The sequence below is a fragment of the Oncorhynchus kisutch genome, linkage group LG3 (genome assembly GCF_002021735.2).
Source record: "Oncorhynchus kisutch isolate 150728-3 linkage group LG3, Okis_V2, whole genome shotgun sequence".
Classification (NCBI taxonomy): domain Eukaryota; kingdom Metazoa; phylum Chordata; class Actinopteri; order Salmoniformes; family Salmonidae; genus Oncorhynchus; species Oncorhynchus kisutch.
The window spans coordinates 6,979,993-6,999,788 of record NC_034176.2 but is presented as its reverse complement, the minus strand read 5'-3'; the positions used below and the strand labels follow the sequence as shown (position 1 = coordinate 6,999,788).

General features: G+C 41.7%; 1 protein-coding gene across 1 annotated transcript; it reads right to left on the bottom strand.

Moving 5' to 3' along the window:
- Positions 1–1,707: 1,707 nt before the first annotated feature.
- On the bottom strand, positions 1,708–18,840 carry ccl19a.1 (chemokine (C-C motif) ligand 19a, tandem duplicate 1). Its single transcript, XM_031816931.1, has 4 exons — positions 18,529–18,840; positions 10,456–10,579; positions 5,441–5,555; positions 1,708–2,508 (listed from the first exon to the last, which is right to left on the bottom strand). Exons 1-4 carry the CDS (start codon positions 18,593–18,595, stop codon positions 2,470–2,472), a joined length of 345 nt encoding a protein of 114 aa, XP_031672791.1. The 5' UTR covers positions 18,596–18,840; the 3' UTR covers positions 1,708–2,469.
- Positions 18,841–19,796: the final 956 nt, after the last annotated feature.

Below are 19,796 nucleotides of genomic sequence, written 5' to 3'. Positions count from 1 at the left end.
TCTCAGCAACTGAGAATAACTGCATCACAGGATCCAAATGAAACAGGTGGGTTAGTAAACCATTTTTCAGAAACCGAGCTCTCTCTCTCATTCCACGTTCAGCACGCATCGCACTCACAGTGCTTCTACATCTGCATTGCTTGCGGTTTGAGGTTTTAGGCTGTTTTTTTTGTTTATAAGCACTTTGAGACATTGGCTGAGAGGCTTTATTAATCAATTGGATTGATTGATGACGTGCATTGTTGAGCATGTGTCGTGTTTGTGTTGTCGTGTATGTATTACATCAGAGGCCTGATCCTAAAAAAAGCACACGTATCTACTGCGGTGATCCTCTTCCTGTTCCCTATGGATGGTAGAACCATAAATACGGACTGCCAGCCAGCCCAGGAGAAGCTCTTGCTGAATACTGCAGTGATCTCCTGTTTCCTAAAACACTCACACATCTTGGCTATTGTCATGCCATGACTGTAGAGAGCTTTTTATATCTCTATTTTTGGTTTGGTCAGGGTGTGATTTGTGGTGGGCATTCTATGTTCATGTTTCTATGTTTTCTATTTCTTTGTGTTTGGCCAGGTATGGTTCTAAATCAGGGACAGCTGTCTATCGTTGTCTCTGATTGGGAATCATACGTAGGCAGCCCTTTTTCCCCTCCTTCTGTGTGGGATCTTGTTCTTCTTTTGTGACCAGGTAGTTTGCACTACAAAGCTGTTCGGTCTTTCTTTTCTTTTCTTTTCTTTGCCTAAAAGTTTCACTTCAACAATAAATATTATGTGGAACTCAAGGAACGCTGCGCCTTGGTCTCATCCTTCTGACGACATCATCCTTCTGACGACAGCCGTTACAGCCGTTAGCCAACCACCTGTCAGGGGAAACACTCACTACGTACTGAATCACAGACAGTCAGGGTGGAGAGGTTAATTCTGGTTATTTGGTTTAGGTAATGCTTTAAGCTCCTCCGATTCCCCTCTAGGATCTCGTCAGGCATATCTCATAACCTTTGCAGCGGCAGGCTAAAATTAGCCAGTTGCGTTGCTTCAGGTAGCCTAGTGGTTAGAGTGTTGGACCAGTAACCAGAAGGTTGCAGGATCAAGGTAAAAAATCTATTGTTCTGCCCCTGAACAAGACAATTAATCCACTGTTTCCTGGTAAACTGTCATTGTAAATAAGAATTTGTTCTTGACTGACTTGCCTAGTTAAATAAAATAATAGTCATCCCCTCTAGTGGAGAATAGTTATACTACTTGTTGTTTGCAGATTTGGGCCCATGAGCTTAATCTGTGTCTGGGAATCTGGCCCATACACTGTGTCTGGGAATCTGGCCCATACACTGTGTCTGGGAATCTGGCCCATACACTGTGTCTGGGAATCTGGCCCATTCACTGTGTCTGGGAATCTGGCCCATACACTGTGTCTGGGAATCTGGCCCATTCACTGTGTCTGGGAATCTGGCCCATTCAATGTGTCTGGGAATCTGGCCCATTCACTGTGTCTGGGAATCCGGCCTATACACTGTGTCTGGGAATCTGGCCCATACACTGTGTCTGGGAATCTGGCCCATACACTGTGTCTGGGAATCTGGCCCATTCACTGTGTCTGGGAATCTGGCCCATTCACTGTGTCTGGGAATCTGGCCCATACACTGTGTCTGGGAATCCGGCCCATACACTATCGTCCTCAAAATATACAGCAATACGTTCACTCAGAATATTGATTTGGCAAAGTCTTTATTGAAAAAACAAAAGGTCCATGAAAAAATAAGAATTTGTCATATACATTGTATATTTCATTATCTGAGATTTACATATAGATCAGGCAGATGGGTGTTCTAACCAGCTGCCAGCACCTTGACCCCTGACCTCTAACCCCTGATTTATTCTGATTCTGATTTTATATTATATATGTTGTTCTATCTTTATCCTGCGTTGTTGGAAAATGACGTGTTAGTAAGAATTTCACTGTTGGAATACAGCTATTCATGAAGCATGTGACAAATAAAGTTGTATTTGATTGACAAAATTAGTCTGGGATCTAGGAATCTGGTCGTTTCAATTACTTCTGCCATTTTGTTGCTTTTCAAATCACAGACTGTAGCTTTAAGGGTCAGTTCATAAGTGGGGTCAAGGGTCAAAGCCAGTCTACTCTTTTTTTGGAATATAATCATTCGGTATTTTGTCACATAAATATAACATTAAAAAACGTCTTCTACGTGAACGTGCCACTGAGAAACAGCATGGTATCTTAAGCAAGATGGTCTACTGGATAAACAAAAGACTGAAGACAGAAGGAAACTTAATAAAAAAGTGCATTAGTGGTAAGAGGAATCACATTTGTCTTTTTTGTCGTTGTTTTACTTCTCCCACCCTGTTCTTCACCCACTTGGAAGGTTCTTCTCAGGCTCTGTCATGGTTGTTTTGACCATGGGGGTGGAGGTGGTGGTGGTGGTGGTAGGAGGGGCTCTGGACAGGGACCTTAGGGACTCTTGTGCATCAGCTTCTTGCAGTGTTTAGCCTGCAAACACACAGACACACTTAGAGTTAGGAGTTAGGTCACTAGCTAAAGTAAGTTTATTTTGAATTCCAAAGTTTAGTACTATAGCTACTATATACTGTAATCTATGTAATCTACCCAGTACTATAGCTGCTATATACTGTAATCTACCCAGTACTATAGCTACTATATACTGTAATCTACCCAGTACTATAGCTACTATATACTGTAATCTATGTAATCTACCCAGTACTATAGCTACTATATACTGTAATCTACCCAGTACTATAGCTACTATATACTGTAATCTATGTAATCTACCCAGTACAATATTTTATTTATTTATTATTTCACCTTTAACCAGGTAAGTTAGTTGAGAACAAGTTCTCATTTACAGCTGTGACCTGGCCAAGATAAAGCAAAGCAGTGCAACACAAACAGCAACACAGAGTTACAGATGGAATAAACAAGCGTACAGTCAATAACACCATAGAAGAAGAGAAAGAAAGTCTATATACAGTGTGTGCAAATGGTGTGAGGAGGTAGGCAATAAAATAGGCCATAGTAGCAAAGTAATTACAGTTTAGCAAATTAACACTGGAGTGATAGATGAGCAGATGGTGATGTGCAAGTAGTAATGCTGGTGTGCAAAAGAGCAGAAAAGTAAATGAAAACAATATGGGGATGAGGTAGGTACATTGGGTGGGCTATTTACAGATGGGCTATGTACAGCTGCAGTGATCGGTTAGCTGCTCAGATAGCTGATGTTTAAAGTTAGTGAGGGAAATATAAGTCTCCAGCTTCAGCGATTTTTGCAATTTGTTCCAGTCATTGGCAGCAGAGAACTGGAAGGAATGGCAGCCAAAGTAGGTGTTGGCTTTGGGGATGACCAGTGAGACATACCTGCTGGAGCGCGTGCTACAGGTGGGTGTTGTTATGGTGACCAGTGAGATATACCTGCTGGAGCGCGTGCTACGGGTGGGTGTTGTTATCGTGACCAGTGAGCTGAGATAAGGCGGCGCTTTACCTAGCATAGACTTATAGATGACCTGGAGCCAGTGGTTCTGGCGACGAATATGTAGCGAGGGCCAGCCAACGAGAGCATACAGGTCGCATTGGTGGGTGGTATAAGGGGCTTTGGTGACAAAACGGATGGCACTGTGATAGACTGCATCCAGTTTGCTGAGTAGAGTATTGGAAGCTATTTTGTAAATGACATGGCCGAAGTCGAGGATCGGTAGGATAGTCAGTTTTACGAGGGTATGTTTGGCGGCGTGAGTGAAGGAGGCTTTGTTGCGAAATAAGAAGCCGATTCTAGATATGATTTTGGATTGGAGATGTTTAATATGAGTCTGGAAGGAGAGTTTACAGTCTAGCCAGACACCTAGGTATTTGTAGTTGTCCACATATTCTAAGTCAGAATCGTCCAGAGTAGTGATGCTAGTCGGGCGGGCGGGTGCGGGCAGCGAACGGTTGAAAAGCATGCATTTGGTTTTACTAGCGTTTAGGAGCAGTTGGAGGCCACGGAAGGAGTGTTGTATGGCATTGAAGCTCGTTTGGAGGTTAGTTAACACAGTGTCCAAAGAAGGGCCAGATGTATACAGAATGGTGTTGTATGCGTAGAGGTGGATCAGGGAATCACCAGCAGCAAGAGCGACATTGTTGATATATACAGAGAAAAGAGTCGGCCCGGGAATTGAACCCTGTGGTACCCCCATAGAGACTGCCAGAGGTCCGGACAACAGGCCCTCCGATTTGACACACTGAACTCTGTCTGAGAAGTAGTTGGTGAACCAGGCCAGGCAGTCATTTGAGAAATCAAGGCTGTTGAGTCTGCCGATAAGAATGTGGTGATTGACAGAGTCGAAAGCCTTGGCCAGGTCGATGAAGACGGCTACTCTATACTGCAATCTATGTAAAATCAAATCAAATCAAAGTTTATTTGTCACGTGCGCCGAATACAACAGGTGTAGTAGACCTTACAGTGAAATGCTTACTTACAGGCTCTAACCAACGGTGCAATTTTAAAGTAAAACATAGGTATTAGGTGAACAATAGATAAATAAAGAAATAAATGCAACAGTAAAAAGACAGTGAAAAATAACAGTAGAGAGGTTATATACAGTAGAGAGGCTATATACAGTAGAGAGGTTATATACAGTAGAGAGGCTATATACAGTAGAGAGGCTATATACAGTAGAGAGGCTATATACAGTAGAGAGGTTATATACAGTAGAGAGGCTATATACAGTAGAGAGGCTATACACAGTAGAGAGGCTATATACAGTAGAGAGGCTATATACAGTAGAGAGGCTATACACAGTAGAGAGGCTATATACAGTAGAGAGGCTATATACAGTAGAGAGGTTATATACAGTAGAGAGGCTATACACAGTAGAGAGGTTATATACAGTAGAGAGGCTATATACAGTAGAGAGGTTATATACAGTAGAGAGGCTATATACAGTAGAGAGGCTATATACAGTAGAGAGGCTATATACAGTAGAGAGGTTATATACAGTAGAGAGGCTATATACAGTAGAGAGGTTATATACAGTAGAGAGGCTATATACAGTAGAGAGGCTATATACAGTAGAGAGGCTATATACAGTAGAGAGGCTCTATACAGGCACCAGTTAGTCGGGCTAATTGAGGTAGTATGTACGTGACTATGCATGTATGATAAACAGAAAGTAGCAGGTGCGTAAAGGAGGGGATTGGCGGGTGGTGGGTGGTGGGTGGCGGGTGGTGGGTGGTGAGTGGTGGGTGGTGGGTGGTGTGTGGCGGGAGGTGGGTGGTGGGTGGTGGGTGGTGGGTGGTGGGTGGCGGGGCACAATGCAGATATTCCCGGTATGTAATCTGCACAGTACTATATCTACTATACACTGTAATCTATGTAATCTACATACACATTGCTTGTAATCTACATACACATTGCTTGTAAGGACGTTACCTTGAAGTTGGTTTCGTGGCATTTCTTGATGAGGCGGTCCATGAGATTCATCAGGTCTGTAACCCAGGTGGGGTCGGTGGGAGCACACAGCTTGAGTCCCCTCCTGGTAGTGAAGCTGCAGTAAGGAATGAGAGGGGAGACAGGTTACAGGGAGGTATGGAGAGTAAGGAATATGCTGGGATCAAACTCCTGCTACTGGCATAGCCGTGGGAAGTAGGGGTTCTGAGGGTGCCGGCAGCACCCTCTGAAAAATCTGAATTTTCAACAAAAAATATGTATTTTTAGAAAAATGTATATTTTCCCAAAAGTAGTCCACTGGGCCTTTACTAGTATTAGCAGACCGATATAGATGTCCGTAGCATGGGCAAAAACTGTTTTTCATCATCTCTGCTTCGACAAAAAAAAAGGTAGCTGTATAATTAAGAACAGTATCTTGCAAGATTTAATAGTTGTAATTGTAAGAGTTGTTGGTTGCCCTGTCCCTAGAACAAAACCCTCTCCCTTTCTCTGTGATGTCATTCTAATGTAATCCAGAAAGAACAAAACCCTCTCCCTTTCTCTGTGATGTCATTCTAATGTAATCCAGAAAGAACAAAACCCTCTCCCTTTCTCTGTGATGTCATTCTAATAGAATCCAGAAAGAACAAAACCCTGTCCCTTTCTCTGTGATGTCATTCTAATAGAATCCAGAAAGAACAAAACCCTCTCCCTTTCTCTGTGATGTCATTCTAATGTAATCCAGAAAGAACAAAACCCTGTCCCTTTCTCTGTGATGTCATTCTAATGTAATCCAGAAAGAACAAAACCCTCTCCCTTTCTCTGTGGTCATTCTAATAGAATCCAGAAAGAACAAAACCCTCTCCCTTTCTCTGTGATGTCATTCTAATGTAATCCAGAAAGAACAAAACCCTGTCCCTTTTTCTGTGATGTCATTCTAATGTAATCCAGAAAGAACAAAACCCTCTCCCTTTCTCTGTGATGTCATTCTAATAGAATCCAGAAAGAACAAAACCCTCTCCCTTTCTCTGTGATGTCATTCTAATGTAATCCAGAAAGAACAAAACCCTCTCCCTTTCTCTGTGATGTCATTCTAATGTAATCCAGAAAGAACAAAACCCTCTCCCTTTCTCTGTGATGTCATTCTAATGTAATCCAGAAAGAACAAAACCCTCTCCCTTTCTCTGTGATGTCATTCTAATGTAATCCAGAAAGAACAAAACCCTGTCCCTTTCTCTGTGATGTCATTCTAATGTAATCCAGAAAGAACAAAACCCTGTCGTTATGGGCAATGACACAAGACATCTACCTCAAATTAAATATATTTCTTGATCAAATAATATGGAAAACAACCACTTTTTGTGCAGTATTAATTTACCATCCATACAAACAGTGGAGGCTCCTCAGAGGACGAAGGGGAGGACCATCCTCCTCAGTGAATTTGTATTTTTTAAGTAAAACATTTAAAAAGTGTTCCTTTGTAGATGATACTAAATATAATCACATTTCACCATTTAATTGATTAAAACACTATTTTGCAATTAAAGTCTACAGTAGCATCAACAGAACTCTGTAGGGTAGCACTATAGTGTAGCCGGAGGACAGCTAGCTTCCGTCCTCCTCCGGGTACATTGACTTCAATACAAAACCTAGGAGGCTCATGGTTTTCACCCCCATCCATAGACTTGCACCGTAATTAAGGCAACCTCCGGAGAACGTCTTCCAAGCTATCAAAGCTCTTGCAGCATGAATTTACATGTTGTACACCCAATCAAAGGATCAGAAAACAAATCTAGTACTGAAAGCATAAACTACAGCTAGCTAGTTGACTCAAAGAGAGAGAAAGACAACAGTTTTGAACAAATTAATATCTTCCAAAATGAAGGAGAATTAAATGAATGAGAGTCATCTAATATGCTGTATTCGAAATAAGGTCATGCTCATGGAAAAATAATTGTCCTCCCTCACTGACCGCCACTGCTTACAAACCACTTAATGTAAATGTCATTACTATATTGTACATACAGTTGATGTCGGAAGTTTACATACACTTAGGTTGAAGTCAACAAAAACAAAATATAGTTTTGGCAAGTCGGTTAGGACATCTACTTTGTGCATGACACAAGTCAATTTTTCCAACAATTGTTTACAGACACATTATTTCACTTATAATGAATTCACTGTATCACAATCCAGTGGGTCAGAAGTTTACATACACATACAATGTTTCAGATCATCAAGAAATTGGAGCGGCGGCAGGGTAGCCTAGTGGTTAGAGTGTGGAGGTGGCAGGGTAGACTAGTGGTTAGAGTGTAGAGGCGGCAGGGTAGACTAGTGGTTAGAGTGTAGAGGTGGCAGGGTAGCCTAGTGGTTAGAGTGTAGAGGTGGCAGGGTAGACTAGTGGTTAGAGTGTAGAGGTGGCAGGGTAGCCTAGTGGTTAGAGTGTAGAGGTGGCAGGGTAGCCTAGTGGTTAGAGCGTTGGACTAGTAACTGAAAGGTTGCAAGTTCAAATCCCCCGAGCAGACAAGGTACAAATCTGTCATTCTGCCCCTGAACAAGGCAGTTAACCCATTGTTCCTAGGCTGTCATTGAAAATAAGAATTTGTTCTTAACTGACTTGCCTAGTAAAATAAAGGTTCAATTCTTGATGATCCCCAAGACTTTTGGGGAAATATTCTGTTGACTGACGAGACAAACGTTGAACTTTTTGGAAGATGTGCGTCCCGTTACATCTGGCGTAAAAGCATTTCAGAAAAAGAGCATCATACCAACAGTCAAATATGGTGGTGGTGGTGGTGTGATGGTCTGGGGCTGCTTTGCTGCTTCAGGATCTGGACAACTTGCTGTGATTGATGGAACCATGAATTCTGCTCTCTACCAAAACAATCCTGAAGGAGATTGTCCGGCCATCAGTTCATGACCTCAAGCTGAAGCGCACTTGGGTTCTGCAGCAGGACAATGATCCAAAACAGACCAGCAAGTCCACCTCTGAATGGGTTAAAAACTGCATTTTGTGTTTACTTGGGTAATATTTAAATTTGTTTGATGATTTGGAACATTTAAGTGTGACAGATGTGAAGAAAAAAAAAGAAATCAGGAAGGGGGCAAATGCTTTTTCACAGCACTGTATAGCCACAGTAAAACGAGTCCGATATCGACATAACTTGAAAGGCCTCTCAGCAAGGAAGAAGCCACTGCTCCAAAATCGCCACAAAAAAGCCAGATTACGGTTTGCAACTGCACATGGAGACAAAGATTGTACTTTTGGAGAAATGTCCTCTGGTCTGATAAAATAAAAATAGAATTGTTTGGCCATAATCACCATCTTTATGTTTGGAGGAAAAAGGGGGATGCTTGCAAGCCGAAGAACACCATCCCAACCGTGAAGCACGGGGGTGGCAGCATCATGTTGTGGGGGTGCTTTGCTGCAAGAGGAACTAGTGCACTTCACAAATAGATTGGCATCATGAGGCAGGGAAATGTATATGGATATATTGAAGCAACATCTCAAGACATCAGTCAGAAAGTTAAAGCTTGGTCGCAAATGGGTCTTCCAAATGGTCAATGACCCCAAGAATACTTCCAAAGTTGTGGCAAAATGGCTTAAGGACAACAAAGTCAAGGTATTGGAGTGGCCATTACAAAGCCCTGATCTCAATCCTATTGAAAATTTGTGGGCAGAACTGAAAAAGTGTGTGCGAGCAAGGAGGCCTACAAACCTGACTCAGTTACACCAGCTCTGTCAGGAGGAATGGGCCAAAATTCCCCCAACTTATTGTGGGAAGCTTGTGGAAGGCTACCCGAAACGTTTGACCCAAGTTAAACAATTTAAAGGCAATGCTACCAAATACTAATTGAGTGTATGTAAACTTCTGACCCACTGGAAATGTGATGAAAGAACTAAAAGCTGAAATAAATCATTTTCTCTATTATTCTGACATTTCACATTCTTAAAATAAAGTGGTGATCCTAACTGACCTAAGACAGGGAATTTTTACTAGGATTAAATGTCAGAAATTGTGAAAAACTGAGTTTAAATGTATTTGGCTAAGGTATATGTTAACTTCCAACTTCAACTGTAGGCTGGTCATCTAGGTTTGTACCTGTAGTCTTTCCATCACCGTGACGATAAAACAATGACCAATCCAGTAATTGAGTACAATGAGACAATGAGACAACAAGTTGTTAATGAGTGATGTGAGATGTGAGATGAGATGTGGCTCAGTTGATAGAGAGTGCAGGGTGCTTGCAACGCTAGGATTGTCGATTCGCTTCCTAAAGGGGGACCAGTATGAACATGTATGCAGTTTCTCTGGATATGAGGGAGTCTACTCAAATGGAAAAGGAAGGAATAGACCATTTTAGTTTTCACATAGAAATAGTTTGCATTTGCCAGAGCCTCCCGGGTGGTGCAGTGGTTAAGGGCGCTGTACTGCAGCACCAGCGGTGCCATCAGAGTCCCTGGGTTCGCGCCCAGGCTCTGTCGTAACCGGCCGTGACCAGGAGGTCCGTGGGACGATGCACAATTGGCCTAGCTTCATCTGGGTTAGGGAGGGCTTGGTCGGTAGGGGTGTCCTTGTCTCATCGCGCACCAGCAACTCCTGTTGGACCAGGCTCCTAAGTGGGTGGGCCTATGCCCTCCTAGTCCCACTATGGCTCCTAGGCCCATCCATAGATTAGGGCATCATTCATTTATTTCAATTGACTGATTTCCTTCTATGAACTCTAAGTAAGTAAAATCTTTTAAATTGTTCCATGTTGCATTTATGTTTTTGTTAAGTATAATAACAGCCCTTGCTTTCTTATAAGGCATGTGGAGTTATCACCATATTTCTTATACCAAATCAAATCAAATTGCATTTGTCACATACACATGGTTAGCAGATGTTAATGCGAGTGTTTGCGAAATGCTTGTGCTTCTAGTTCCGACAATGCAGTAATACCTATACAATCCTCTCAACTCCATAGTGGGTGGTCGTTGTAAATCCAAACCAATGAAATACAAGTTTTTCACTTACACCACAGCGTTGATGGAGCAGCCTTGACCTCTGACCTGAGGCTGGTAACCTATGACAACGTGTCTAGGTATCGCTCTCTGACTGACCGTCAGACAGCAGTCCATCACCATCTGGCCCTGAGTCACTGAGAGAGAAGAGAAAGAGAAGGTAAAAAAAAAACATTGAACCTTCAAAATAAAAGTTTAAAACAATCAAACAGTCAGCAGATAATTGCCTCAACAACAAATAATGGGTAACCCTTTTTACAATAAGATTTCATTTGTAAAGGGCTTATAAAGGGGTTATTATAATTTTTAAATTGATTATTTGATCATTTGTAAATGCATTATAAACCATTAATAAATGCATTATAAACCATTAATAAATGCATTATAAACCATTAATAAATGCATTATAAACCATTAATAAATGCATTATAAACCATTAATAAATGGTTATAAATCATTGGTGAAAATAGTTCAATAACTGGTCAGTGTTTGCCAAATAGTAAGCCAATATTTATGTCCAGTTACTAACCATTTTCTAACTTACAAACGCTTATAATATTGAACCCTCGTGTATCATCATGCATCCTTATTTTCAATAGTTGCACCGTTGAACAATAGTTATTTTCTCCCTTTTAGGTGTGATGTAATTGGTGCTCTGTCCCAGGAATAGAAGAGGTTGGTTTTCATGATGCGTCTACATCCAGAACACGATTCAATTATCATTCCTAATTCCTTACCGGATTATATCAACACACTTAACCACTTCTCTGTGATAGTCCAAGTATGGTGAACGCTCTGATGTGAAATGGCAACCGTAATATCACTGGATGGTAAAACAACGGGGGAGTCATCCTTGTTATTGATACCCAGGGCTGTGGCAGTCATGTTATTGATACCCAGGGCTGTGGCAGTCATGTTATTGATACCCAGGGCTGTGGCAGTCATGTTATTGATACCCAGGGCTGTGGCAGTCATGTTATTGATACCCAGGGCTGTGGCAGTCATGTTATTGATACCCAAGGCTGTGGCAGTCATGTTATTGATACCCAGGGCTGTGGCAGTCATGTTATTGATACCTAGGGCTGTGGCAGTCATGTTATTGATATCCAGGGCTGTGGCAGTCATGTTATTGATACCCAGGGCTGTGGCAGTCATGTTATTGATACCCAGGGCTGTGGCAGTCATGTTATTGATACCCAGGGCTGTGGCAGTCATGTTATTGATACCCAGGGCTGTGACAGTCATGTTATTGATACCCAGGGCTGTGGCAGTCATGACATTTTGTCAGCCTGTGATTTTTATGCAAATAACTGCCGGTCTCATTGTAATTGATCATTAGTTAACGTAAACATGTTTAGCATCTCCTGTCTTCCACGCAGTCTACAAGCCACTGACGAGGAACCTTTAGAACATCTACAGTCTACAAGCCACTGACGAGGAACCTTTAGAACATCTACAGTCTACAAGCCACTGATGAGGAACCTTTAGAACATCTACAGTCTACAATCCACTGATGAGGAACCTTTAGAACATCTACAGTCTACAAGCCACTGACGAGGAACCTTTAGAACATCTACAGTCTACAAGCCACTGATGAGGAACCTTTAGAACATCTACAGTCTACAATCCACTGACGAGGAACCTTTAGAACATCTACAAGCCACGGACGAGGAACCTTTAGAACATCTACAGTCTACAAGCCACTGACGAGGAACCTTTAGAACATCTACAGTCTACAAGACACTGACGAGGAACCTTTAGAACATCTACAAGCCACTGACGAGGAACCTATAGAACATCTACAGTCTACAAGCCACTGACGAGGAACCTTTAGAACATCTACAGTCTACAAGACACTGACGAGGAACCTTTAGAACATCTACAGTCTACAAGCCACTGATGAGGAACCTTTAAAACATCTACAGTCTACAAGCCACTGATGAGGAACCTTTAGAACATCTTTTTTTTTAACCTTTATTTAACTAGGCAAGTCAGTTAAGAACAAATTCTTATTTTCAATGACGGCCTAGGAACAGTGGGTTAACTGCCTGTTCAGGGGCAGAACGACAGATTTGTACCTTGTTAGCTCGGGGATTTGTACTTGCAACCTTTCGGTTACTAGTACCAACACTCTAACCACTAGGCTACCCTGCCGCCCCAGTCTACAAGCCACTGACGAGGAACCTTTAGAACATCTAGTCTACAAGCCACTGACGAGTAACGATGCTTCGTGGGTGACTGTTGTTGATGTGTGCAGAGGGTCCCTGGTTTGCGCCCGGGTATGGGCGAGGGGACGGTCTAAAGTTATACTGTTACACTTAGTCTAATAGTGACAGCTAAGACAACTAAGATACCAAAAACAATTTAGTCCAATGAAATATAATATGCCTGCCCATGCTACTGTGCATAGCCATGGGAAGTAGGGGTGCTGAGGTTACCTGGGCCTTTACTAGTCCTGCATTAGCTGACCAATATATTAGTGTAGTGGAGACTAAACTACTTCCTGCATTTACACAGTGCCTTTTTGTAACGGATTTCTTACTCTTCGTCTGAGGAGGAGTAAGGATCGGACCACAGCGCGGCGTGGTAAGTGTTCATGATGATTTTAATTAAAGAACGCACTGAACACTGAATCAAAACAATAAACGAAGACTTGAATTTACAAAACCGAAACAGTACCGTGTGGCTCAAGCACACACAAATCAAAAGTGAAACCCAGGCTACCTAAGTATGATTCTCAATCAGAGACAACTAATGACACCTTCCTCTGATTGAGAACCATACTAGGCCAAACATAAAAAACAACATAGAAAAACAAACATAGGTTGCCCACCCCAACTCACGCCCTGACCAAACTAAAACAAAGAATAAAATAACAGAACTATGGTCAGAACGTGACACTTTTCGAAAGTATTCAGACCCCTTGAATTTTTCCACATTTTGTTACGTTACAGCCTCATTCTAAAATGGATTAGAAATATACATATATATCCTTAGCAATCTACACACAAGACCCCATAATACATTTTTATAAATGTATTAAAAATATGGATAAAAATAAGGATATACATATAATGGTAGCATTGGATAGAAAACACTCTGAAGTTTCTACAACTGTTAAAATAATGTTTGTGAGTATAACATAATATATATGGCAGACGAAACCCTGAGGAAAATCCATCTGGAAAATTTATTTTTGAGGTCACACACCATTTCAATGCTAGCCCATGTGAAAAACAAATAGATAGGACCCAGATTGCAGTTCCTATGGCTTCCACTAGATGGTAATATGATCACCGTAACAAAGTGTTGAATCTTCTGTCATGTACTGTATGTAGTGATGAGTACCCAATCCTGCCTTTAAGTATGTCTACAGTCTTGAGTGAACTCTCAAATCATTTATAAATGATGTATAACTGCTAAAAGTGTACCTTATCCTAAAGTGACAGACCTATAAACATTTATAACTGAGTTATCAACATTTATAACTGCTAAAAGTGTACCTTATCCTAAAGTGACAGACCTATAAACATTTATAACTGAGTTATCAACATTTATAAGTGCTAAACATATACCTTATTCTAAAGTGGTAATCCACTGACCATTAACAAATGAGTTACCAACATTTATAACTGCTGAAAATATACCTTTAAAGAAAGTGGAAACCTACTGACCATTTATTCATGAGTTAGGCCTATCAATATTTATAACTTCTAAAAATCTATCTTAAAAGAATGTGGAAATATTCTGGACGTTTATGAATGAGTTTCAAACATTTAAAACAGCATATCATCTCCTAAAACATACAAAACAAGAGTAAGAACAAAATGTAATTTAATATAATGATACATTGGGAAAATAATTGTAATTTCAGTGACTCATTGGTATAGTGAGTAGTCTAGCTAATTCAGATAAACAGGGGGATGTCTTTTTTTCTCATTTTTACCATTACAAGTCAGAATAGAAATTGACAACAGCTTAACTATTTAAAATACAACATTGGGTCTCATGGTCCCCTTCTGTGTTTTCACAAGGGGAGGCAGGTAGCCTAGAAGGGGCGGTAGGTAGCCTAGAAGGGGCGGCAGGTATCCTAGAAGGGGCGGCAGGTAGCCTAGAAGGGGCGGCAGGTAGCCTAGAAGGGGCGGCAGGTAGCCTAGAAGGGGCGGCAGGTATCCTAGAAGGGGCGGCAGGTATCCTAGAAGGGGCGGCAGGTATCCTAGAAGGGGCGGCAGGTAGCCTAGAAGGGGCGGCAGGTAGCCTAGAACGGGCGGCAGGTAGCCTAGAAGGGGCGGCAGGTAGCCTAGAAGGGGCGGCAGGTATCCTAGAAGGGGCGGCAGGTAGCCTAGTGGTTAGAGCGATGGGCCAGAAAGGTTGCTAGATCAAATCCTTGAGCTAAAAATCTGTCATTCAGCTTGCTAAATGTTGATATATTTACTGTTCCCTGGGCACTGGAGATGTGGATGTCAATTAAGGCAGCCCCCCTGCACCTCTCTGATTCAGAGGGGTTGGGTTAAATGTAGAATGTATGTCAATTTAGCGTAGACACTCTAGCAACAGACATCTCTGCTATCATGATTTAGGCTTATCTAGTTATGTTATCCACTGGTAGCTAATAATAATAATAGCTAGCTAGCTAGTGTTTAACATTACTTGCTAACACTAATAGCCAGCTACCACTGATTAAAGGGGTTAGCTAGTTATCCCAACTTTTGCTAATACACTAGCCTGTTAGTTAGCTAGATAGTAAGTTAGTCTTAAAATTGGAACTACTACTGTGCTGACAAAGGATGCTAGCTAGCTAAATTACCAGCTAACGTTACCTAGCTAAAGACAATACCTGAGTTCAAAGGTTAGATAACTAGCTAGCTAGCGTACTAATCTAAACTAGCCAGCAAACATGATCTACTTCGCTAAGCTAACTATATAATGCCAAAGATTATCTCGTGCTAAATCATCAAGCAGAATTTCTACATTCAAAAATATGTTTTAGATTTTACCTAAAGCTAGTTATCTAGCTAACGTTTCCTAGCTAGGTAGGACAGAGGTGCTAGCAAACATTAGCTTTGCAGTAGAACTTCTGTATCCAAAAGTGAGACAAATTGCATAGAGAATGTACCCTTTCTCCTCTGTCACCATTTTGTATCTTGTGAGCAATGTTTATTTTGTGCAATCTCTTCCTTCTGGCCTTTACACACCTATCATAGCCACATCCATCCTGATTCTTCACAATGCACTGTGACATGATGTAAGTGTCAACACAACAATTCGGGGCATGTTCCAGGTTGCCTTTATATCAAGCGCTTTCAAAGATTGGTATCTCTCATCAAAGTTTGGGGAATTTCTCCGAAACTAGCAAACCACTATGGCTTGAGCTCTTCAGATGAGGCCTTCATTCCTGCAATAAACAAGTGTACCAACGCATCGTCACGGTTTCAAACGTGGGGCGATTGACACATCGTGGGAGTTTGACCATTGGTTTTGAAAACTCAACCATTTCCGTTCCTGGGACAGAGCAACAATGCATCACACCTAAAAGTGAGAAAATAACTATTGTTTAACTGTGCAACCATTGAAAATCAGACAAGATAGCATTTTATTGAATACAGAAAGAGAGGGGAGGAATAGAAAGATGGAGGTTAAAAAACGATGTGTGAGAAAGAGAGAGAAACAGATGTAGGAAACGGCGGACCTGAGGTGAACAGGCCACACCTTTACAGACAGAGATCAGTGTGTGTGTGTGCGCGTGCACGTGCGCGGGTGTGTGTTTGCCAATGTGTGTCTTTGTGGTAGTGATTGAGTGTCCCCTTTTTTGGGGGTATCTCAAAACAGAAATATGGTAAAACAGTTTTAAGCTGTGTAAGACTAGATCTGAAATATAATACTCCCTTTACTGTCTCTGATTAGGGATGGCTTGAGTTTCTCAGGATTGATGTCGTTTTAGTTGTGGGAAACAGGGTAATGTCCAATGATTTATCATGGTTATTTCAGTCCAACACACTATTGTGGATGTAGCTGAGCATACACGAACACAGAGAGGGAGAAAGAAAGTGAGTGAGAGGGAGAAAGAAAGTGAGTGAGAGGGAGAAAGAGAGGGAGAGAGGAGAGAGACATGGACAAGGATAGGAAGTGGAGGGAGAGAGCGAGACTTTAAGAGAGCGAGAGCGAGAGAAATCAGTAGTGTATAGTGACACTATAGTTAAATGATGCATGTTTATCTCTTTTATCTGTCTGGGAATTCCCCTGTAACTTAACAACACTACAGACACTAGAAGGTCAAACTATATGGTAGTGTTAGGTAATAGCTCGTTCACACACACAGACACACAAACGTTTGCACGCGCGCACACACACACACACACACACACACAAACATTTGCAGGCGCGCACACACACACACAAACGTTTGCAGGCGCGAGCACACACACACACACACTCCTTTTCTGTTAACTGAATTCTATTCAATGAGTGCCAACATTTAGTTTCCTGGTGGAGAGGTGATAACATGAGTCGACGATTCAAGGAGCTCACATATTTTCGTGTGTGTGTGTGTGTGTGTGTATGTGTGCAGTAGATTGTCAGAGGAACAACATGAATTTGTGTCTGAAAGCAGATGACTCGACTTTAGCCATCAGGTGGAAGTCGTTGTCCCCTCTCTCTTGTCAGTCTCACCGGAGGAAAGGAAGGAGAGAGCAGAGACCGTGAGAGGCGGACGTTCTGCTGTTCTCTCCCTTCCTCCACTGAGACTAATGCCGTGTTCAAAACAATCGGGAACTCTGAAAAAAATTGAGATTCGACTGGGAAAAAGTAATCCAACTCAGAATACCAAGTAGGAAACTCGGGTTAGAGCTCCAACATTACGACCTGAAGATCACTGACATGATTTAAACAAACATTTTTTTAACCAGAATTCCCAGTTGTCTTGTGGCGCTCTGGGAACTCTGGGAAATATGAGGTCAAGTCATGATGTCCTTGGTCTTCAGGTCGAAAAGTCAGAGATCTACAAAGAGGCCCAATTTCGAGTTGGAAAAGCAATTTTTTTTCCCAGTCGGAGCTCTTAAGATTTCCGAGTACCCAGTTGTTTTGAACGCGGCATTGAACCCACCATGCCCATCAGATGTACAGTGTATTTTTTTAAAGTAATTAATCATACAATGTGATTTTCTGGATTTTTGTTTTAGATTCCGTCTCTCACAGTTGAAGTGTACCTATGATAAAAATGACAGACCTCTACATGCTTTGTAAGTAGGAAAACCTGCAAAATCGTCAGTGTATCAAATACTTGTTCTCCCCACTGTAGGTACCATCAGTCCAGCAAAATAAAAAAGCGAATTATTTAAATGTATGCTCAGCTGTGCCTCGCAAGTGCTACACCAACAGATCTATTTTGTTATCAAAGCTCAAGTTTGTGGTCAGAGAAAAACAGTATTGGCAGGCCAGACATATAGCCAATATGATGTGATAATGTATTAGACCTACTGCACAAACCTCATTTTTATTAGGTTAATGTTACATGCACAAAGTCAACGTGTGTCAAATATGTAATCTGAAAATGTTGTATGTTAAAAGCACTCTTTGAATGTCCCTAAACTACCTTTTCCAAATAGGAGCTCGGGCCAACTAAAGTTCAGGCCAACTAAAGTTCGGGCCAACTAAAAATGTTATGTTCAGGTAAAACTTTGACCGAAAAGTTAAGTAAACAAAAAAAAGATGGGAACCAGTTGCTAAATAATAATTCATTGAATCAACTAGATTTTTACTGTCTGTCTGTCTGTCTGTCTGTCTGTCTGTCTGTCTGTCTGTCTGTCTGTCTGTCTGTCTGTCTGTCTGTCTGTCTGTCTGTCTGTCTGTCTGTCTGTCTGTCTGTCTGTCTGTCTGTCTGTCTGTCTGTCTGTCTGTCTGTCTGTCTGTCTGTCTGTCTGTCTGTCTGTCTGTCTGTCTGTCTGTCTGCCTGTCTGTCTATGTGAGTGTGTGCCTCGTGAGTATCTGTTTATGTTGTTGTAAAGTAATAAACCCACTAATAAAGACATATCTACATCCCGTCATGATGATTAAGTAACCAAGCCATCCAGTAACTGAGAGGACTTACCTCGGCAGCAGCTGTAGAGGAACAGAACACAGAAGAGGATCTTGGCAATGCCCACGGTAGGCATCATGACTGGTCACCGATAACCTGAGCTGTACTGAGGGGTCTGGACTGGACTCAAGCTGTGTGTCTGAAGATATATATGTGTGTGTGTGTGAGTGAGGATGGCTTCTGAAGAAGGGAAGTGTGTGAAGTGTAGATTTAGTCTGTTATTGATGCTATGTAAGTAAGGATTTCCCTGTTGTGTGATGGTTCCTACCCTGCTATTAGCTCTGCTTTGTGATTACACTACCTCCCTGTCCTTATAGGCTCTATCCAGTTTCACTTTTAGTCACACAAAAACTCCCCATTGGTCTTTTGGCAGTCCTCAGACTGCCCCTCCTACTGGTCATTCATCAACCCATATATATATATATATTGTGTGTGTGTGTGTGTGTGTGTGTGTGTGTTTGAGAACATCTATGTGGTTGAATGTGATTCCTTTTATGAAATGTTTATTTTTTGTTGTTTATTGTGCTGAATTATATTGTTTTATACACGCGTGTATGTTGTTTTATAATTAAAATGCGTGTGTGTTTTGAGACCTACCTTAAATATCTTCTCTTCCAACACCGAATACCACTTTCTTTAGACTGTGTCCTAAAGATGATCTGTAGATGTTCAAACGGTCCGCTAACTGAGCAGACATGGCCGCTCCGCTCCTAAGCAACTTTGCGGTATTTCGTTTTTTTGTGTGTTATTTCTTACATTATCAGCCCAGATCATTTTTTGCATTATTACATACAGCCGGAAATAACTTTTGGATATCAGAGCGGTGGTAATTCACCAGTATTTCGACCAGAAATACAACTTTCCGGAATTCGATCCTTAGTTCGTACACCCCCCCAAGGCAATTTAACTTATCCCAGAGGCTGCTCCAAGACTCTGCCGAGAAGAGGTATTCGGAGTGGACTTTTAGTCCGAGTAAGGAGGCATGCACACCATCCACCACTTACAAGTACATTACTCGCTAATGTTCAGTCACTGGACAATAACGTAGACGAGCTCAGGGCGAGGATCTCCTTCAAGAGAGACATCAGGGACTGTAACATACTCTATTTCACGGAATCCTGGCTCTCTCCAAATATACTGTCTCTGTCCATACAGCCAGCTGGATTCACAACACATCACGCAGACAGAAATAAAGAACTCTCCAGGAAGAAAACAGGCAGAGGTGTATGTTTCTGTTGTGCACTTGAGTGAGGACCCAAAAGCGATTTAACAAAAACAGA